At 39.8% G+C, this 23,211-nt stretch overlaps 1 protein-coding gene across 3 annotated transcripts in view; it reads right to left on the reverse strand.

Annotated features, from left to right (window-relative positions):
- Window positions 1–19,517, reverse strand: part of LRCH2 (leucine rich repeats and calponin homology domain containing 2) — a 36,800-nt gene extending 17,283 nt beyond the window's left edge. The window contains exons 1-7 of one of the 3 annotated variants that reach the window (XM_071758046.1): window positions 19,007–19,517; window positions 6,059–6,203; window positions 4,206–4,332; window positions 2,677–2,782; window positions 2,450–2,586; window positions 2,121–2,254; window positions 910–997 (exon numbers count right to left, since the gene is read on the reverse strand). In XM_071758046.1, coding sequence (XP_071614147.1) covers window positions 910–997; window positions 2,121–2,254; window positions 2,450–2,586; window positions 2,677–2,782; window positions 4,206–4,332; window positions 6,059–6,203; window positions 19,007–19,280 — 1,011 coding nt within the window. In that variant the 5' untranslated portion in view covers window positions 19,281–19,517. The remainder of the gene's footprint in view (window positions 1–909; window positions 998–2,120; window positions 2,255–2,449; window positions 2,587–2,676; window positions 2,783–4,205; window positions 4,333–6,058; window positions 6,204–19,006) is intronic. The other 2 variants (XM_071758045.1, XM_071758047.1) reach the window with 2 other exon arrangements.
- Between the last annotated feature and the right edge of the window lie 3,694 nt (window positions 19,518–23,211).

Genomic DNA, 23,211 nt, shown 5'->3' on the forward strand with positions numbered 1-23,211 from the left:
GATTTGCTAAGAAATCACAAATCATGGTACAGCTAACTAACCCTATCATGAGGGATGGCTACCAGGGCAGAAAAAAAAACCACCAAGACACGTGGAAATTTTGTGGGTGAGTTTTAATTTGGTGGGGTGAGAAGGTAGTTTAAGAGAATCATAGTTTAGGAAGTGGCAGACAACTGTTCAGTATATAATACTGTATTATGTTCAGAGTCCAGCTCCAGTCAGTGAACTAAGGAAATTACACTTAGGAAGCCTCCAACTACTTCACCCCTTTCTAGACCATTGTAAAAAAATTACAACTTTACTTCTAACCATTTGGAATTTTCTTTCAAAAATCTCAAAAATCTCAACTACCAATACTTTTTGTTTCCTTTGAATTTCTACAGGCTTCACTTTGAATTTGTACTAATTAGCCTTCTAAGTTTCAGAAGTTCATTGTTCTACACTATTCAGCTTTGGCATCACTGTTACAAATTACAGCTCTTTAACATAGATTTATACAAATATACAGGTAACTTCTGGGAATTTTCGTTCATTGCTTTAAACCTAGAGTAAAAAAACTGACACCTAGCAAATCACCTAGAAGTTTATTAAAATTTAAACAATAGGGATTACTAACATATTCAACACCCACATTTAGTTCAAATAAATTTTCATTTTTAAAGTACATTAATTTCATTAATATCAGAAGAAAGTTTCAAATAAGCATTGTCCTTTGTGTAGAAAATTACCATAGACTTCATCCATAAAAAGGTTAAAAAATTCTTTAGGTCAGAATTCAGTTTTAAAATGTATGAAATTTGGACTGGAATAAATCTTAGCCAGATAAGATTCAAATCAATATGTAAGTTATTTGTGTCTGAAGTTCTAAAAAACAGGAATTACACCAATTCAGGAGTGAAGAATACTCACTTCTGTTGTGGATAACCTTTTATCTCCATTATCACTTCCAATGCCAGAATCTGGCCCATGATTTTTACTGGGATAAAAGTCTTCAATGCTACATTAAGAAAAACAACACACAAAAAGCCACACAGGAATTAAACAAACAGTAGTTTCACTTTTAGAAAAGAAAATCACAGAATCACAGAAAGTCAGGGGTTGGAAGGGACCTCCAAAGATCATTCAGTCCAACTTCCCTGCCAGAGCAGGACCAAAACTAGGGCAGGTCACTCAGAAATGCATCCAGATGGGTCTTTCCAGAGAAGACTCCACAACCTCTTTGGGGAGCCTGTTTCAGGGCTCTGTAACCCTTACAGTAAAGAAATTCTTCCTCATGTTGAGGTGGAACTTCCTGTGCTTTATGTTGAAGCTATTGCCTCTTGTCCTATTACAGAGCACAAATGAGAAATTGAATTTTTTCCTTCTTGACACCCAGCCCTCAAAAACTTATACACATTAATTACATCACCTTTCAGTCTTCTCTCCAGACTAAATAAAAAGTTCCAGATCTCTCAGACTTTCTTCATAAGGAAGGTGTTCCAGTCCCTTAATCATTCTCATAGGGCTCTGTTACTCTTTCAAGTAAATCCCCATCCCTCTTGAAAAAAACACCCTTTATACATCTATTCCCCATATTCATCTACAGTTGATAAAAAAGAAATTCTTTATCTCCTACAAGTGTTGTTCAAGAAAAATTACCAAAGTTGAAGGGAAAATTATCAGTTATGGAACTCTCCCTTTATTATGTAATTTTAGGATTGTCTATTTTTTTTTTTTTTAAAAAGATTACTTTTTAGTATTTCACTGTTGTTTAAGTTAGTTTCCCTTAATATGTATGTGGGAGGGAGACTTTCTATTCAGCAGAATAACCATATTCAGGACATCTATGGGAACTTTTCACCTATTGTTTTGATGTATCTGCTTAGGTAATAAATAGCCACGTTTTCCAATAAATAAATTTAAAATACGTCTTTGTTCTGATTTCCAAAACTTTAGTGAGTACAATGAAAGTTTTTGTAGCAACTCAGATTAGCCAAGTTCCCAGTAACATGACCTTAGAAAATAAATTACTCCTAAATACAGAACAACTGAAGTATTGAAATATCACCTATGATCTGTAATAAACAGATCACTTCATAGCACATGGTAGAGCAAAATAAAACAAAAAACCCACCACTCACCTGTCTGTGAGTGGCTGGGAGGGGATTCGTTTACCTAGTGATGGAAGATCCAAAGAATCTGGTTTCTTATCTATTCTGAGGCATGCCTGAATGCTGAGGAATTTAAATATATGTACTTTACCCTTTAAACATATCTGTTGGGAAACAAATGAACAAAAATAGCTGTTAAGCACATAGCATGTCTTTAGAAAATGCACCCCAACACTGAGTCTACATTGAGTACCCACAGCTTCCCTCTAGGAGAAAGCCTGATTGCTGTAACTTAGAACAGCTTCCTCTTTCTTAAGATCCTTATGCAAATTACTGAACTAGAATGATTTAATACTAACCTGTGCTGGTGGTATCTGCATTGGGTTGTTATCCAAAACTATAACTTGCAAGTGACGTAACTTTCTGTAACAAATTGGAATTTCTGTAATTTTATTACAAGAAAAATCCAGCTTCACCAAGGGAAGGTCTCCTAATTCTGTTTGGGGTGGAAAAAAAATAAATCAGGTATCTTCTTAAAACTTTACCTAATTTACATACTTCAACAAAATGAGAACTAGCAGCTTACCATCTGGCAACATATGGAGATTATTTCTTCTTATGTTTAATTCCCTAAGTGACTGCAATTTTCCTATCTGCTGGGGGAGAACCTGAAGTTCATTGCAGCTAATATCCTAAGAAAGGTAGAATGAATAAATTAGCTGAGCATGTTAAATGAAATTAAACAAAAAATTCTATCCAAAAAGTATATTTTTAGAAAAGTAAATCCTATCTTTCTTGTTTTATCTACAAAGGGAATAAGTACCTTAACAGATCTTGATGTTTCATCAGTATTTGGTGATTCAGTCTTAGAAAGTCAATTCAAAAAGTTAAACTAATGAATAATGAAAGAATTTTTGTGATTAAAATGTAGACTCAAAATCAGAAGTTCCTGTTGTAGTTCCAGCACCAGTTAAAAACTTGTGCTGCTGCTGCTGGCAAATGACTCACATTCTGATCCTTTTATAGAAATTCTTCTTCCTTAGAAACATTGCAAAAAACCATTTTCAAAGAGCAATAGCAGACTCACCAGGTTTCTGGATAAAAGCACTAGAGGGTGACAAAGCTGCACCAAATGAACACAGACTACAGCTCCTTCTGCCACAAGTTTATTTATGTAGTCCAGATGGAATCAACAATCACACTGATACAAGGCCCTTTCTAAACTTTATTAATTCTGACTCAATAAAATTGACTTCAGAGAGTAGTTCATAAGCCAGATAACTGTGATAGATATCTGTCTGATGAAAAATGAAAGCTGATTTTAAAGGCTACCTTAGTCAGTAACCAGAAACCAGGCCTTAACCAGATGAATCCAGGCTCCTTCTCCACTCCATGCTTCCAGAGCATCAGTTTAGGCACTGCCCAGCTACCTTTGGCTACTGTGATGCCTGCACATAGCTGAACATCTCAGAAAGTACAGGCTGGTTTGTATATTTCAAGTTCTTCACTGTCTTCATCACCAAAATTAAGATCCAAATCCACTGCTAAAAGCATCTTTCTAAAATGTGGTATACTTGTCAACTTTTTTTTTTTTAAATGTTTGTCTATCATTTATGTTCTAAACAGGTATAACACAGGCACTGGAATCTGTTATCAAGCACAAATTCTATGACTGACATTTTAAAAATAAGCCAGAAGGCCACAACTGCAATTCTGAAAAACTTAACACTGTAAATAGGAGCAGTGTTCCCACCTTGAAATCCTCTGATATTGAAGTGAGCATAAAGAACTCCTCAACAAAGAGCAGAGAACACTAGAAAAGGCTCACAATGAGTGACAATATCTTGTATTACTAGTAAATTAAAGAAGAATGTTGATTTATAGATCAGATACTAGGTCATGTTTAAAAAAGTCTCCAGGGCATACACAGGTACTCTGGAAACAGGATAAAGATTTAAGCTCTAATTTAAGCTCAGACACTAAGAAAATGCAGTAACTGAATTTACATTTTGTGCTTCTATATTTTAAAATTATTACTTTCTATTTTCCTTATACTGTAAATAAGCATCTTATATTAGAAGTTTACTTAGTAAAATGGCTCACAATTATACTTACCAATTCCATTAGACCTCTTAACTTTCCAATTTCTTCTGGAATGGAGACCAGCTTATTATTACTGACAACCAGAACTTTAAGTGGAAGCTCAAACAGGTATTTTGGCAACGCTGATAGAAGATTTCGACTTGAAAGAAAAAAAAATGAACAAGCAAGGCTAGATTATAATCTTTTTAAGCCTGATGGGGAATCTGAGATGCACAATGTTCAACTTTTCTCCTGTTGCAGAAGATATTCTCCACCTGTTACAATTTCATCACAATTTAAGCTAGAATCTCCATCATTAATTACTCAGCAGGTAAAACTTCTCATATATGTCCATTTTAGGCCCCTATCTCACCTGTAGTATATGTAGTATAACTGAATCTAACACTAAAATGTACAGAGAAATCTGTTAAGAGAAACAGCATGTTTGTTGTTTGCTTTTATTCAGTCCTCTGATACCTTCAGAAGGAGGACCTGATCTGGCAATCTACCAATATAGAGTTCAGTAAACCAAAAAATTTATATGATGCCATTGGTTCCTATGCCATGAGGTCATGTCACTCCTGAACCATCATAAAATGCCCTGAACATCTATTTATTACTTAGCTGAGAAATAGTCTGGAAGGTAAGCTTTATACAAATTTGATTTCTTTTGTGTATATCATTTTCCAACTGCATGAACATGTCTGCCTTGTACACTCAAAATATACTGTTACAAACAATTAGATATAAATTCATATTGGAAAAACTACCAGCTGAGGACTGCAACTGCCAGAAATACATTGAATTTTCCCAATAAGGTACTTGTACATTTTTAAAAAGTCATTGGAAAACCAGCTTGTTCAGATATGGCATGAATGCAACATTAATTTGGATGAATGCAAAATTTAAAATTTTAGTAATTGCTTTTGCTTTAAGAAGAACTCTGTAGAGGCCAGAAGTTTTATTTTGGGGGAAAAAAGAAAAAAAAGAGAACCTTTCAAGTGCTTACAATTGTGTTCACGCTATATTAAAAAAAAAATGGTTTTACTGATTAATTGATACATATCAGAGCACTGCTTGCACATATGAAAAAAAGCCCAAAGCTTTCTAGATTGTTTTTCTCCATCACTACAGTTAGAGGGCTGCAAAACCAATAAAAATCGGTGTATGCCCTTGCAACAATTCAGCTTCAAAGAAGCACTGCAATTTTAACACCACAAAATGAAAGCAAACTTTGATCAGTATCTTTATAAAAGTAATGTGTTTATTCTCCTAAATATAAGTGAATAATACAATTAAGTTGTGGATGTAGCTACACAGCCAGATTCTTTTTTAATATATTTCAGGCAGATATGACAGATTTTGGTCAGAGAGCATGAGATGCAAAAAATATAATGTGCAAGTTAACTTTTTTTTAATTGATTATTAAGATGTGGCAATGAAACAGTCATTCTCTGCATAACTTCAAGTTTTCTCTGTTCTGGGTTTTTTTTTTTCTTTTTAAAAAGACTGTCTATTTTGCCATGAATTGCACAGTACATTTCTTCAGTTATCTGAATCCAAAATTAGATTTTGAGATCATGTGGTTTTCTTCTGCATCAATACAGCAGTGGATGTAAATAATGAGCAAAATGAGTAAGTTCTCTCCTTGTCCTGAACCACCACATTTCACTGACTGAAATTTCATAATGCAGTCAATTTCCTACCACAAACAAAGCAGCAACTGCTGGCCCTAAAACAGCAAAAATAAGGCAAAGAAACAACAGAATCATTTTATCTAACTGGGCAAAAATGAGGGCATAAGGGCACACAATGATCTTATGAAGTAGAATGAGACATCTCCTATGATATAAAGTGCATAAAGACCAAAAATGAGCATTACTCACCTAATGTTAAGGTAGGTAAGCATTTGCAGGTTTTTAATAGATTCTGGAATGGATTTGATACAGTTGTGATACAAATTTAAAGTTTCCAGTGGTGCAAACAGCCAGACATCAGGAGGAATTTCAGTAAATCTGTTCTTTGAGAGATCTAGAAGGAAAAAAAAAAAGTAATTCCTTTTTTAGTAAAAATTTTCCCTGCAGTTAAAAGAAGATAACAGAACCCACTGCTATTCTTGTCATGCTCCTAAAAAATAAGGATATTGCAAGAAGTGTAAAATAATTCAGTTTTACCAGATGCTACTGTATATAATTGATATACAAAAAAGACTAAAAGGTTTTTGTTTCGTATGAAATTATAGCAGAAAATACAAAAATGACAGGAATTAAAAAATATAGTGCCACTACATAATTAAGTACATTTAAAATGCAACTGAGCATCAATTATGATTGTCTCTGCTATATTAGTCTTTGTTCTGTGCAACTATTATTTTCTCCTCCATTTCTAGACACAACAGTAAGTAAATCAAGGTACAAACCCAGTAAACATTACTTTTCCTGTTTGACAGCTACATCAAAATATAATTTTATTGTCCAAAATATCTGCAACGCTAAAGCCAAGTTTGCAAAAACCTCTTACATATTTATTTTGCTAAAGACCTACAATTCTCATGTAAAATATTCTTTATTGCAAGCCCAGTGACTGAGACATTTTCCAGTTGCACATTTATAAATCAGCTAAAATGGTTAAGGCACAAAAAACAATGCTTAATGCATTTAGCTACAAAATAAGGATGCAATCCGGCCTAATCTCCAAGCATAAAGAGGAGGTATCATTGACAATGGAAACTTGAAATAGAATTTGACAATGCATGACTACATTATGCAAATTTTCATGCAGAAGATAGGAAAACCCAGTGCACTCTGAAGACACACACCAAGTCTGACTATATGAAATCTTTAAAAAGACCCAAATTTTCAAGTGGAATGTGACCGAAGAATCCTGGAAATTTTCAGGTAACTACCAAAACCTGTGCCATTAAAAAGTCCATGAAACTATCTTGGAAGAGAGATACTTACTCGAGGACAGCTGTCTACATTTTGAAAGTATCTCTATTTCCCAACCTAAGATATTTCAAACGGATGTGGTCTGAAAACACGGAACTGTCTCTCAACAAAGCAGCAACACAGATCCCCTGCTATTTCATGCTGTAGTGCTCAGTTTTTAACACTTGCATGAAATAACTGTGTTTCTGCTTAGTTCTAGTCACAGAATCATTGGAATAAACAAGCAGTTTGTTCTACATTAGTGGCTGAAAAAGTGGCTCTAAGTCACAGCCAGGCTCAAAGAGCGTTCAAGAGCCTGAAGTACAACAGGCAAACAAGCCACGAGCAGCATTTCTCAGGGCCAACACTGGAGCCAATATTATATTTTCATCAACAACCTAGAAAATAGGATAAAATTTGCCCTCAGGAAGTGCACAGACAACAGAAAGTTAGAGGGAGTGAAGACTCACACGCTGGATGGATGCAACGTCAAGTGGCAGATGCCCCATCAGTTTAATAAAATGGACTAGTATAAAAAATAAAAAAATAAAATGGACTAGTAAAATGAAACATCAGCTTCCAGTAGCATTATTTTTCACAGCAGCTTCAACTTTGCTTCCTGAAATTTGGAATATGTGAAATGTGTGACCTAACTGACTGTCACTCCATCATTCTATGTCTAAGAAACATTTTCCACCTGAAGTTCACAGAGCCTTCCTTTAGATCAGGGCGTCCACTGCTGATGCTGAACTCTGCAAACTTTTAGCTGCAAGATGCAGAATGCAAAGGATTTAGGTTGCAGGACTGATATTCTTATGGAACTGAATGCAATATGGAATAAAGTTCACTAAAGATAAACATCCCACCTAAAATTAGAAAGCTTATTAAAAAAAATTCAGCTTAGCTTGACAAACTTCACAATAATGAGGTCTTCTTTTTTCTTCTATTTTCAAAACAGAAAAATGCAGGCATTCAAATGAAAGAATTTTCTGCAGAACTCTAGTGCTGGCAAAATTCCACAACCAATACCATATGATGATTTTTTTTTAAGACACAGTTTAGTTAAATCTAAGCTGAAAAGCATTTAAGATTAACCTTATATCATAAAATATAGAGAAATTTGTCTTAAAAACAACAAGCCAATAAACAAGAACCTAAGTCAGACTATAGAAGTCTAACACATTAAGTTCCTACGAGCATGAATTCTCATGAATTTTATGAGGAGAGGCCATACACACTACAGTGTGTTTTAAACACCTTGCTCCAATGCTGTTACCTGGTATGGCAAAAATAAAAACCAACCCCAAGTATAAGTCAGCAGCTGAAAACCAGGTTTGGTGAGAGGAAGAAAGGCTATTCAAGAGGTATTTTTCTCATAGACTCTGATCACAAGTCCATTCCATAAGCTACCTAGCACTTTCCATTACAAGTTAAAACATCACCAGGCTTCTGAAACTACCTATTCATCCTGATTTGAAGAACCTCAGGAGGCACTTCTACACTTGATAAACATGCCAAAAGGGATGTCCTGTAGAAACTCCAGCATTTCCCTCTAACTCTACTCATCCTACTTGCATGTTCTAATCTTCATATTAAAAACAGTTTTATAGAAGACCAGTTTGGAAGGGACTTCAATGATCATGTGGTCCAACCCTTCATGGCAAAAGCCTGGTCTAGACAAGATGGATGGCCCAGCACCCTGCCAAACTTGAGCCTTACAAGTGTTTAATGTCAGGGAACTCACTGCTCCCGTGGGGGAGATTATTCCAATGGCTGATTGTTCCCACTGTGAAATATTTTCCTCTTGAGCTTAATCAGATTCTTCCCATGAGTAACCTGTACCCATTACTCTTTTCCATGCAAGTCCTTGTAAAAAGTGAGTCTCCACCTTCTTTGTAGCCACCCTTTGATTAATGGAACACAGTGATTTAATGCATGACTTGTTAAACATAGATAGGTTTTTAAATTTTGCTTTGAAAAAGAAAAAAAAGCCTCAATTAAATAACTAATATCAGAATTCTTCCTATTTATTTAGTAGTTTTGGTTAGTACAGCATTGTTTTGGTAGCATTTGGGTGGCAGGGGGGGTCTCCTGTGAGAAGCTGCTGGAAGCTCCCCTGCTTCAGTTCTTGGCCTCTGGCCAAGATTGAGATTAGAGAAGTTGGATGTGCCACTGTGAGTAACATATTCAAGAAGGGGAAAACTAGGGAGAGGGAGAGCTAATTAATTAAGAGCTAATATTATTTTTAACTTGTTACTTTGCAACTTCCTTTGCAGCTCCATATTTTTTACTCAAAACGATGAAAACAGATTGTGTCCTCATTTGCCTTGTCAAGGCTGATGAAACATATTCTGTATAATTTCCTCTTATACTGAAAAACTCCCATGCATGTGCATATACTCTTTGCATATGTTGTACAGCATCTATCTTTGAGACAAGGAACTGCATGCAGTATCAAGATCTGGATAAGCAATGAAATAAAATTTCTGTTTTCTGTTTCTAGTCCTGTTTTGTGCCTTTGACTTGAGTTGCCTTTTTCACAAGAACAAGAACTGAGTAGTATGGCTGGTTGGATCTTGGTTTTGAAATGTCAGCATATTCACTAGTGAATTACTAATTAAATACAATACATTAAATCCTTACAAAATTCTACCCAAGATCAACAACAAGCAACACTGGAAACACAGAAGTAGAACTAGCTGAACGTGTAACATTGCTGAATATGCGAAGTGTGTGTAAAGACTTTTCCTTCAATTTTTTTTTATTTAGTCATGAACTAATGCAATATTAACCACGCAGTGAAGATGAAGTTCTGGTAACATCATTTAAGTTTATTTAAATATGAAAATACTACCTGCAGTTTCTAAAGCAAGTCCTTCTGAGCAGGAACACCAAAAAGCTTACTTCTTAATATGATGTTTGGTAGAAACTTGTTTGTTCTTTCTGCTTTTATGCAGTCACAAAGTTGCAAAAGGCATGGATGAGAAATTCAGGACTTCTGAGCAAGTTCAGAAGTTTAAAGGAAGAGTTGCCTTGCCACTTATGTGACCACTGTTTTAACAGCTAGAAAGATTAAAATACCTTCCAGGAATATTAATTACTTTATGTGTCTTAACAGCATGTTCAAGCATTTATTCTCTCTTCTAACACATGCAATACCTGTGTGAAACAGTCTACTGGACTGTGCTAATGTGAGTGATCATGTTGCTCCTGGCAATACGGCATCAAATATTTTAGCACAGGGCTGCTCCATATTAGAGAGGAGCTAGCCATCTGTTCACATTGTTTCTGAGTTTCATAATCCTCTGCTTGTTTCTTCTTTGAGCTGGTTAAAAGGAAGAAAAATATTCAAGACTGTAGCTGGCTACGAGCATTTTTTATTTTTATTTTTTTAACTGGGTGTTTGAGAGAAAACAGAACAGTTTCTATTTTTGTCAGAGATATTACAGAGATACTAGAAAGCAGTACTTAAATTCTAAATTCAACACCTTAAGAGCTAGGAAATACCTTCTTTACAGTTATCCATGTCACTTATTTCAGTTACATAGTCTGTGTGGTTAAAGTGACAAATGAAGAAACTACATGACCATGTCACACCAGTTTCTCATCAAACACAGAGGGAATGTTGCATGGGCAGCCAGAGACTGTATTTTACAAATTCTGAATTCTTGGCTTTTGAAACTAAACAGCACCGCTAAAGAAAAAAATCCTTTTTAAAATAATATATTCTAATTAAAAAGTGTCCTATCAAATTGAACCACAGTTCTTTCACACCAAATACATATTTCTGTAATCAACAGTTGTCTCTCACAGATTTCTACTGCTGGTGAGGAAGGACTGAGATCCTTTGAAATCAAGGTAGCCATGAGGAACCCACTATTCCAGTCCATCCTCACAGAATCAAGTCTCACAGTCTGTGCTGGATACATCCCTACGGAATAAGTCTCATTTGGCAGCCCAGTTCAAGCAATTCTTGTTTATAATGTACCACATGCTCTGATTTAAAGGTAGGAGGACTCCAGGGCATGCTGCTGCACACCAATGCAGGTCATTTTGTCCACCAGCCTTTCCATCTCACACTAGACCCTCTCTGTTCACAAACAGCAGGTCTAGCAGTGAACTTTCCCTAGTTGGCTCAGTCACCAGCTGTGTTAGGAAGTTACCTTACACACACTCCAAGAATCTCCAGGACTACTTCCTGTCTGCAGTATGGTACTTCCAGCAGACATCTGATAGTTGAAGTCTCCCACAAGAACAAGGGGAAGTGAAACTGAAACCTTACCCAGCTGCTTATAGAACACTTCATCAACCTCCTCACCCTGTCTGGGTGATCTGTAACAGCCCCCTACCATGATATCTGCCTTGCTGGTGTTCCCCCTGATTCCTACCCATAAGCATTCAACCCTATTATCACCACCATTAACATGCTCAAGACAGTGAGGACCCAGGCATTTCAAAAAAAGAGGGTACACTGCTCAAACTCTTGAATATATGTGTTCAGTTGGTTTAGGGTGGCATGATTAAAACAAAAAATAAAGAACACCAAGAGGAGGGAAACATTTGGCATATGAAGGGGTAAACTGGCAAACCAATCAGCCAGTCAAAAGGACACTACTACATCTCAAGGATCATCTTTCTCTCCACTTCTGAAGGCATCTTGGCACCACAAACCTTTTGTAGTTTGAAATGGTAAACAGCAAATCCCACAAATTCCCACAAGTAAGGAAGCTTACTTGTTTCCCTAAACAGCACACCTTACTACTCAGTCTAGACTACAATTCTGAAAACAGCCTACTGCCAGAAAGAGTGAAATGTGTTCTCCTTACAAGTCAGCAAGACTAATAATTAAGCTTGTGCATTACAGCACAGGACATCTTCCTCCCACTTACACTGGCTATTATTTATTGGTTTAATTACGTCAGTTTATTTTCTTTACTTACTTGGAATTTTTTACTTCCAAATTTTTGTTTCAAATTATTTTAAGTCTCACAGAAAAGTAATAATAGAGAAAGTAGTCAGCATTCATAAATGAACCACAGCCTGTGTTTATTAAGGGTTACCTAAAATGCAGACAAAACTCCCAAAAAAAGTTTCTTACTGTTGTCTCTATGATCTGTAAAGTCAACTATAGACTCCTGTTTACTAGATGACTTATCTTTTGGAATAAAAAATGCTTGGCTGGATAAAGTGAGTAGAAACATTTTTAAATTAAGCCAGACTGCTGGAAGACACTGGGAAACAGTGAAGTAAAAGTGAAGTAGAAAAAACCTTAAGAAAATGGATGTGCCAGCAGTTCATGAGCACAGAGTGATCGGGTACAGCAACCACAGCATGTTCTGAGACAGGACACTGCTGTAGCAACTTCTGCATTTATTGTTACTTGCTGATGCTTCCCTCTTAACTCTGTCCTACTCATCCCAGACATCACAGCACCATTTAAGAATAGCTGTGGCCACTTTTAATAGCAGCCTTCAAGAATGGCTGTAGCTTAAAAGTAAACATGTAACAGAACTCATCATTGCATGTAATAATTTAAAATGAACACTTGTATAAACTGTTTAGTTCTAGATTAGTCTAGATCTATCTCAAGTTCTTGTCCACTACATACTGGTTCAACCTATTGAAACAGTGGTACACTGACAAATTGAAGTGAATGTTTATTCTAATAAACAGATGGTCAGGGATTTGCTCATTGGGCAGTTTTATCTGCTGGTCAGCAGCCTAGGAACAGGCCTGAGATGAAAGTACCTTCAAGCCTTGTAACTACAATAGCTTTTTTTTAATAAATGATACCTGGACATGTGGGAACACACCAGTGGTACACATCACCTCTGCCAAGCAATAAAATATCTTAGTTATGTAACAGAGAATAAGACTTTTTTTTTTTCTTTCGTCTAAAATGAAATCTCAGATTTGCTGGAAGAATTATGAAATTCAGACTGCTGAACAGCCACAGACAAGCAGATAATTCAGAATTCTCTTCACACTGGTATAGAACTTTCACCACAAAAATCCCAAATATCCAGTGAGTAGCAAGTATCTTTGTATTTTCTGTGGAATTCAAGCCTTCAGTTTTGATTCAATTATCTTTTTGCTATAGGTCTGTTTCTGCAAAAGATGCCAGCCTTGCCAGTTATATGAATATATACTTTTGCAGGGATATCCAGGCTGTTTTTCTTACTGCACAAGGTTTTACAGTACAATTAGTTATCTAAGTACATTTACCCCCTCAGGTAATTAGTAACAAAGCAGAAATAAGTATCACAAAAAGTTATTTGGATTAAAAGCAGAAATATCTTCAGGGTTAAATCTTACTAACATTCCAAGGCACAAAAACAGTCAACATAATGGCAAATGTATTTTTGATGGAGGAAGAATACAAAAAGTTTTAAAAGTACACATTCAATATTTCTTGACAGTTCAGTATTTCAGATAAGGCCATAAAATTATTTTTTTTTTTCAAGATTAGATTATTAGCAATTGTCACGGCTTAGCAGTTTGGGCAGACAACAAACCTAGGACAGAATTCCTCTCTGTTCCATCCACATCCACACTCACACACAAAGGGAACATAAAGGGGAATAAAGACTGGAGACTTTAAGTTGGAAACTGAAAACAATTGGATACAGATTTTACTACACAAGGGAAAGGTAATAACATAAAGAGGGAGCAGCTGCTGACTTTCTGATCTTTTATTATAGAACATGGCAGGAAATGGGGGGGGAATAGATCCCTCCCTTTGCGTTCTGCCCCTCTCAGAGTTGGAAAACCCTCCTTTAGTTCCTCCTGTTCAAACTGTGACAGTGATACTACAGAATCCTGGAATTTTCAGGGTTGGAAGGGACCTTTAAGATAATCTAGTTCCAACTCCCCTGCCATGGGAAAGGACACCTCCCACTAAATCAGGTTGTTCAGAGCCCCATCCATCCTGGCCTTAAAAACTTCCAGGAATGGGGCTTCCACCACCTCTCTGGGCAACCTGTGCCAGTGTCTCACCAACCTGATGATGAAGAACTTCTTCCTAAATCTGCCCTCCTCTAGTTTGAATCCATTCCCCCTAGTCCTATCACTACCTGACATCCTAAAAATCCCTCCCCAGCTTTCTTATAGCCCCCTTCAGATACTGGACGACTACAATAAGGTCTCCTCACAGCCTTCTCCTCTCCAGACTGAATATTCTTCATATTCATTTACGCAGAACTAATAATCAGTTGTTTTAACATCAACCCATAGAAATGAGACCTTTCCTAACTTCTCAATAATAGCACATACCCTTAGCAAGTTCCCTTATTACTGGTCTTCAGCAAGAAAACCTCAGACACGATACACAACTCATTTTCCCTTAGCCCAAACACCAGACAGGCTCAGAAACCACTGAGGGGAATTTCCAGTTACTTGCTTATAAACTGCATCACTTCCAGATTTCTCATCTGATGTATTTCTGGGCATAAACACTACACCCTCCCCCCAAACCACAGAATCAGAGTTTCTCTATTTGTTCAAATCTGAAGACATCACTACTGAAGAACTATCTATTTTTCAATGTGTTTGATTTCTAGAATGAAATATGGATTTAGTATATACACCACATATAAAAATTACATTCCCAAGCTGAAAATTGAAGGTGATGGTGCTGTTCAGGTAACTACCACCACCTGAACAAACACTGGTAACACCAACAAAAATAACTTCAGACAGGAAAATATAATTGGTTTAGAAATATAGATTGTAAAGGCAGAAGAAGAGTATTATAAATTAAGATTACCATGCAATTCACACTCAATACTAAACAAGACATTTTCTTGCTTTTAATCCATAATTACAAGGATGACTAAATACCTTGAAGGCCCTTGAAGGGCCAGAAATATGTAAAATAAATAAATAAACAAAATCCAAGTCATGCAAGTAACACCAGGCAATAGTATCTTAAAACAAGTGTGACTCCTCCCTTCCCTTCAACAGATGTATGCAGGAATCACAATGTGGGAACTCTGCCTGTGGTGCCCAAATTCTTATCCACTATGACAGGAAGGCTCATCCTAAAATCATATTTGGAATACACTGGTGTTATTTCTCAGCTATATAAGAAGGCAGAAGATGGTGAGAAAGGAAAAATTTCAAAGTTAATACATTTACAAGTAATCATTCACCTACTTAAAATTGCCTGGAGGTTCCCTCCAAATTAAAAAAATTGAGGATCAAGTCTGTCCAGAAGTCACAACCAAGTAAGCCTTATGGCATCACTATATTTATGCAAAGCAAAAAAATTGTTCCTTGAGTAGTCAGTCTACTACCTTTCATATTTACTAAATTCATGTTTAGTAAGTGTTCACAAAAACAAAAAAGTGGGAAAAATGCTAATGGCACAGACTGAATTAGTTCAGCATGGCAATATAGCACAGTAACCTATCTTTAAAGAAGCAAAACAAAACACACAACTCCTCAAATAAGCAGACAGTGATTACATTGATGTGATACTAATTACTAAATACAATTACTAAACTGCCAGGGGGCCTAATGTTGCTCAAGCTGTGAGAAGCAAAATTACACATTAATAAAATGCTTGGAATATTCAATATACTTCTTGATACACCTCTTGGTATCTCATGACCTACAATTTTCATTATTTCAGAAGTTAACTTAAAAGCAGCACCAGATCTTTTCAAATAGCCAGAAGACAAATTCAGGGAAATAATAAAACAAGATTTTTTTTACTAAAGACAATGCATGGTTAAAAATAGGAGAAGGTCAGAGATAGAGAGTCAGATTTGGTCATTGTGCTAAGCAATAATTTTTGTCATATAATTGAAAGTACCAAAAACATGCTACAGCATTTGCAAATTATGTACTGTCAAGCCATAAGTCAGAGAGCCACTGCCACAGACCAAAAAAAGTGAAAGACAACAAGGATTTTTTTACCCAGTCCCTCATCTCTCATGCCTCAGACTAAATCTATAACATTATTCATGGGCATACTGTAATGGGAAACAGTAATAACTGCTACAAAAATGCCAATAAGTAAATGACCATTGCCTGTGAGGCAGTTAATGATATGCTGTAAGTATTATACCTGATGCTCTGTAAAGGATGTCTGTGATTCACCAGCAGAATACCATTTACCCACTTACCAAAAAATTCTACAGATTTAGTCAAAATAAAAAAACCTACAAATATTTTGTCTTCAAGTATATTTTGAAAGACATCTGAAATATGTTTTTCACAGGACCAACTCAGAAATTGGTTCTAGCAATTAGGATTAAGAGATGGTATTTGCATAGATCCACATCAACTATTTAATAATTATTTTTTACAGTGGCAAGTAATATGGCATAAACTGCCCCTAAACATTTTCATGCAATATTTTACAATGAAAATTCAATCCTGATGGCAGTGACTGGTCTCTACTGCATCCTAAAATATAAAGGCAAGATCAGTGCAGACAGCTTGTGCTTGAGTATGCTGAGATTCATGATAAAACAACAGAAAAAATTAGAACCTAAAACGCAATTAATAGTTTGAAGTAAACACAAACTATTGCTCCTTAGGTACCTGCTTTGGGATACTGAAAAAGTCTTTTAATAATAGATTGCCTATAAATAATGATTCTTTTTTAATGCTTCAGCAATTGAATCTTTATACTCAGAACTGACCGACTACGTTGCTGAATACATTTTTATGCTACTACATGGAAAAAGAGCTTTTAAGTCGTGGAATCTGTTTTTATTTTAATCTTGTGCTTGAAATAGCTAACACACTTTTACCTATTCCTGTGCTGCACTGTACATAGAGACGGATGCCATGTAAAGGGAAAAAAAAGCTAATAACCCACAAATCATAAGCAGGCTTGGTACAGGATAAAAGTACTGGATTTTAAAATCAGTCCTTCACAAATTCTACACCCTATACAACCTAATCTATCACAGAATAATTACTAAATCATTATTTAACCCTTTGCACAAATACAGCCCACAACAAAGGACAACAGAATGAATACTTGATAGACCAGGAGCACTGGACTATCAGCAATGGATAAGGTATCACAATGGGCAATCTCATGCAAAACAATAAGGCAGCTGTTCATATCCCATGGGGAAAGAGAAGTCCAAAACAAAAAAACCCCATGTAATTAATTCACTCGAACAACATTTTGGGAAGCAGCCTCTGCTACCTGCGAACAAAAGACACCAGACTGCTCAATATTTTGTTCTAGCACGTTACTCAAATTGATCCATTGTCATTGAATACTCCAACACCAAATAAATCCAGAAGTACATCCGACATGAGCCATAATATAACACAATCCCCATGGAAAATGCGGTTTTGTTTTCTAGGACCTGTGCAGAAAAATGTCTCCAGGTTTACTTTACTTTAAAAAGCCTGGGTAAATCCAGGCTCAGAGGCATAATTTCTAAGCATTTACCAGCACGGTGAATACATTAAGCTCCGACATGCACACTACCAGATGCGCACACATCCCTCACACACGCACTTCTCACCAGCATCTTGCTGAGCTCGGAAGGACCGATCATACCCAAGGTACTAAAGCTTCACTGCAAGGGATGCGGCACCCTCGAAGGTACAAACCACCAACCACAGCATGGAGCTCTGATTTCCCACAGCGCGAACTAAAGAGCTTCCCTCATCTTGCACACTCCCTTCCAGGTACCCGTGCGCGCACACGAATTCCAAGTCCTCATCCTTAAGACACACAGACACCGACACACAGAATACAACGCCTAATTCCCTGTGAATGCGCCCGACCTCTTCCCCACACAGAAAGCAGAACCTTTTCCCTTCCTGCCCAGGCACACACATACTGAAACCTCTCCTATGGGAGCGCAGGCAGCCCCGCTACCGGCACAGCACAGGCACACAGGGACACACGGAGCACAATAACCTGCACAATAACACGGAGCACCGCACGCTGGCACTCAGCACAACATCCCACCGTGTGCAGGCATTTGCACACACGGAGGGGATTTGCGGGAGCCCCTCTCCCCGCAGAGCCCTGCCTTTGTGCATACATACACAGCACTCCGCGCAGGCGCACGCTGCTGGGGTGTCCTCGCCCCTTGCACCCCACCTTCTCAGGCACACCTCAGGAGCACCTCTGCCTCTGCAAGCACACAGTAGGAAAAAGGCCCCGCGGGGTGCACAGCCCCGCCACCACATACCCACTGAGCAGGAACAGTCGCCGTAAGAGCGCAGAGCAGAAGCAGCCCCCACAATGCAGGCAGAGGGGGAGCACCCCACCAATGCACATCCCAGATCCTCCATCACCTGCCGCCCCACCGCATGCAGGGGGGAGCGCCCTCGCTGTCATCCCCCCTAGAAGAGTCTCCCCACTATCCCCCATTACCCTAACACAGCGAGAGCCTTACTCCTCCCCACGCACAGCAGCCACAACACACACCCACTCTAAGACCCTCACTGCCACCACAGCAAAGGCTCCTTAGTGCTTCTCCCCATTGCCACCGGACCAGACTCCCACTACATCTTTCCCACTGCCACCGCATCATGGGGCCCTTACTGCTTCCCTCAGCTACTACCTCAGCATATTCCCCCACTGTATCCTCCGGGCCCCCTAATGCCCCCAGAGCAGGCCGCTCCCATGCCATCGTCCCCAGCCGCCACCACAGCTCTGAGGCCCTGCAGCCCCCATTGGCCACCATAGAACCCTTCGTTGCATCCCCTCCACTGCCACCGCAGCAGGGTCCCCGCCTCCTCCCACAGCCACAACAGGTCCCCCCTTCCCACTGCTCGTCCCCCAATTGCCAACACAGCCGGGGCGCCCCCTTTCACTCTCACGCCCGGGCCCCCCATCCGCTCCACATCACCCCCCCAGACGGGACACCTCGGCAGAAGTCCCCGCCACCCCTCACAGCCGGAGCACCCTCTCCCCCCCACCTGCTTGCGTGGTGTCGCTAAGGTCGTAGCCGCTGCCGGGAAAGTCGCGCAGCTTCCTCCCGCTGAGGCAGAGGATGCCCGAGCTGCCCGCCTCCTCCAGGGCCCGGTCCAGGCTGCGCACCGTGTGCGACTGCGGCAGAGTCGCCGCGCCCCAGTGCGGCCCCGCCGAGAAGGAGAGAGTGAGGTGAGCGGGGATCGCCAATGCCCCCACTCCGTTCCCGTTGCCACCGTTGCCGCCACCACCACCGCCGCCGCCCCCCTGCCCAGCCGCCATCTTAACGCGGCGCAGACCAAACCCCACAATAACAACAGCAGGGGCTGCCCTGCTGCCGCGCAGCCACTGCGCAGGCGCCGCCGCGCCCGCAGGGAGCAGGGGTGGGGGCCGCGGGATAGAGAAGGGGATGAAGGGGAGGGGGGGTTCCCATTCGGCGGCGAAGGAGTGGCTGCTGCTCGGCTCCGGGATGGCCGCACCAATCCGGGGCGGTGTGAAGCGAAGAGGCGCGGCTCCGCGGCTCTCCTGCCGCCACCCCTACCAATCCGCAGTGGTGGGGGGAACGGCATGCGGAAACCCGAGTCCTGTTGGTTCGCGCGCTCCAGGGGCCGGGCCGGGCCGGGCCGGTTCGGTTCGGTTCGGTTCGGTTCGGTTCGGTTCGGTTCGGTTCGGTTCGTGTCATGTGTGCTGTATGTGGGGACCGTGCGAGGGCTGGGAGGCACCTCCCGCCGTGCTGTCCGCGGAAGCGGGCGCGGGGCGTTCCGCAGACACGGAGAGCAGAGCCTGGCGGGGGACCCGGAGCTGCAGCCTCCTGCAGCCGGGCCGGGGTCAGTGCGTTTGGAGAGAACGCAGCTGCGAGGAGCTCTCAGGGGCTGTCCCGCAAAACAGAAGCGACACGGAAAACTGCTCGGCATCCCTTCCAGGTTGCAGAGCAGCCTCGCCTATCGGTGGCAAGGAAACTTGGGATGTTTTCACCCCAGTAAGTTGTTTGGCACCGTGCAAGTTTAGTGCCATATCTATGGAAAAATGGACCGTGGATTGCTCCTCAGGTTAAAGAGACACCCAAGCCAGATACATCAGAGCATCTTCTCTATGTTGAAAGTTTACTCGGCAGATATTCTTAGTGCCATTGGAAAAAAAAAAAAATCAGTGAAGAATCTCCCATAGCAGAACAACAAGGAATAATATTAAGGCTGTCACCCTGAAATAGCTTAAGAAACATTCACAAGAGCCTCAAGGAAAGTAACAGTCTTGACTCAGAATGTGAAAGAGGTGTATTGAAACATAAATCAGAAGCCAGTTGCAATGTCCAAGGTCCCCCCAGTATTAATAAAATGCTACACAATTGCTGGAATACTGTATGGATTAATAACTGTCTCTTTTACTATGTAATTTGTACTCGTTACATGCTGCATATTTATCTGTCAAAAAGGATTCTGGAGCCATAATTAAGAAACGCTAAAAAATGGCTCACAGACCCACATTTTAGTGCAATCATTGTGGGTTTGAGAAACAGAATCTGCTTTGATCTTCCCAAATGTCCTTGAATGGATAAGTTTTTTGCACACGTGCATCATAACTATCTTGGGGATCTTCAGGAAATTCCTTCTATGAACAGTATGGAAGAATCATAGAATCTTTCAGGTTGGAAAAGACCCTCGGGATCATTGCATCCAACCATCATCTCTATTCTACAAAGCTCTACCCTAAACCATATCCCCCAACACCACATCTAAACGACACTTAAACACATCCAAGGACAGTGACTCAACCATCTCCCTGCAGTGTCTGACCACTCTTTCTGTGAAATTTTTTTTCCTAATGTCCAGTCTAAATCTACCTTGTTGCAGCAGTCATCAGTATGTGAGAGACAGATGAGCTATTACCAATCAAAAGCAGAATAGCATTGTAATATTCTGCTCTGTAATATTCTACTGATACTCAATAGAACCAAATTAACCAGCATCAGTGAGAAGGTACTGAAGAGTGAAGGGTTTAATCTTTTGGTGCAGTATTTGATGGACTTCTGGTTCAGTGTCTCATTGCAAATAGATTGGCTTTCCAGCAAAAGAGGCCTATGAGCAGAATGCATGTTTGGTAGAGGAACAGCTTCCATCATCACCTGCGAATGTTGTGGCTGTCTGCTTCATTTACTGCTGTGGTTACTTTCGTTGGCTGTGAGATTAAAGTTTACAGATTAATAGCTACCTATCAGTCTGCCTGGTCCAGAGCCTCTGCTCTTGCCCTGAAAAAGCTAATTGTTCCCTGGATTCACAGCAGGAAAATCTTCTGGCTTTTGCCCTCAAGCGAGTTTCCAGCCAGAGAGGGTGGAGGCTGAATAGACTTGCAGACTGATGTTGGGCTAAGTGTGGGTGATGATTTTGGCTGCAGACATGGAGCAGGAGGTACGGCTGCTCTGCAGCTGGCAGGAGAGAGGCAGAGCAGCAGCAGGAGCAGCCCCGGTAGCTAAATGTTACTAAATGTTTTAAGTAGATGCTCTTAGCTCGCAAAGCTAGTGGCTTGGCCAGCTCAGAGATGCATCTTCGCTATCTTCTAAGCCACATCACACAACCACTTTCTATTTAGAGCCTGACTGATCTCTGTGGCGTTGGCCAGAAAAAGGGGTTCAGCTCACTTGGTAAGACGTACATGTAAATAATTGTCAGAGGATTCATGCTGGAGTTCTAATGTATGAGAGGCCTTTTTAATTTTCACAAAATGCTGTGTCTGCAGGTGTTCCTACTGAAAAGCAAACTATGCATGTTCAGTCCCAAATTGTCAAATGCATTAAAACTTCTAATACAATAGGCTAGAATTAATGTCTGAGACCTTTCCTAACAGCTTACCAAAAAGCCACGGTTTCCAAACTGTCTTGATGCTGCTTACTCAGGCAAAATCTTGGGAATTTATTTCAAGTTTGTATGGTATAGCTACATGCTATATGACCTGTGAGGGTCATTTATCACCTCAAATAGCTATACAATCAGAATAGATGTCTGGAATGATGAAGTCTAATTTGCTTAATTTATACAGTACTTCACAGCCTTTTAACAGTCGTTTCTTTTCCATTTCGCAAGCAAAAACAGTGTAACTAGTCTAGAGGCAGGAGGCACCCAACACCAACCTCCTTGTCATAATGTGTAGTCATGGATGTTCCTTCCCTCGGTTTCTTCTACAAAACAGAGGCAATAACATTTGCTTATTTATTAAGGCAGTTAAGAGGAGCACAGGAAGAGGAGGAAACATGAAGATGTAATGAGACTGCACAAGACAAATGTTTTTTCTTGATGCCATGCCAGAGACAGAGCTTATGTTTCAGGATTCAGAAAATCATTGAAAATCCCATGCTTCCACTTTGAAAGTCCATGGTTTTACCCACATCCACTCTAGATGAGATAAAAACTCACGAAGATCTGACATGAACAAAATTAAAGAGGCAGTGTTATTGCCTAGAGGAATGAGCTCTGCATAAGGCTTTGATCTTTGTAACTTTACACATGGATTGAAAGATGTGATTGCTGACAAGTCGTGCAATGATGTAGTCCTTGGCATCTTCAGGCTAAGCCATGCTCAGGGTAAGTGCAAGCCCTGTTTGTCCATCCAGCTGCTCTGCCTGTGCTGCGTTCACGGATCTTCTGACCCCTGCTCAGCATCATTGCTCACAGCTCCAAATTTCCCCAGAGCACTGCCTTCTGGAGAGAGCCGGACAGGTTAATCTATACTAGAAATGTTAGCATAAAACTCATGATGAGGGAAAGCCAGGTTGGAGTTCCTTATCTCTTCTGTACCTTCATACTTCTCCAGAGTATAATGCAGGCTGTGTGTCAGGTCATGTCAGTGCACATAACATGAACATGCAAGCATGGTAAGGAAGCTGAGATTCTGCCTGGCATGTCATGCAGTGCAATGCTGCCCTGACACCTCCTCTGGACTTGCAGGCAACTGCCAGGCAACACAAGCTCTGGGCCAAACAACAGGGGTTGCCAAAAACAGAGACATCCTTAAAGCATTCAGTGTTCCTGAATTAAATACTTGAGCTGAATACAAAGCAGATTTTTGCCCGAATTGCCACTTGATGGGAGAAATTAAATGATCCTGAGATGGCGGCACTGCCCTTTTTGTGCATCCTTCAGAAACTTTCTTGCTTTAAGTAATTAAACACCAGAGCTTTTAAAATGTTCTTACTATGTCTCTTTATGAGTAGCCTCAGTCC

Source organism: Heliangelus exortis, chromosome 14 (assembly GCF_036169615.1).
Source record: "Heliangelus exortis chromosome 14, bHelExo1.hap1, whole genome shotgun sequence".
NCBI classification, from domain to species: Eukaryota; Metazoa; Chordata; class Aves; order Apodiformes; family Trochilidae; genus Heliangelus; species Heliangelus exortis.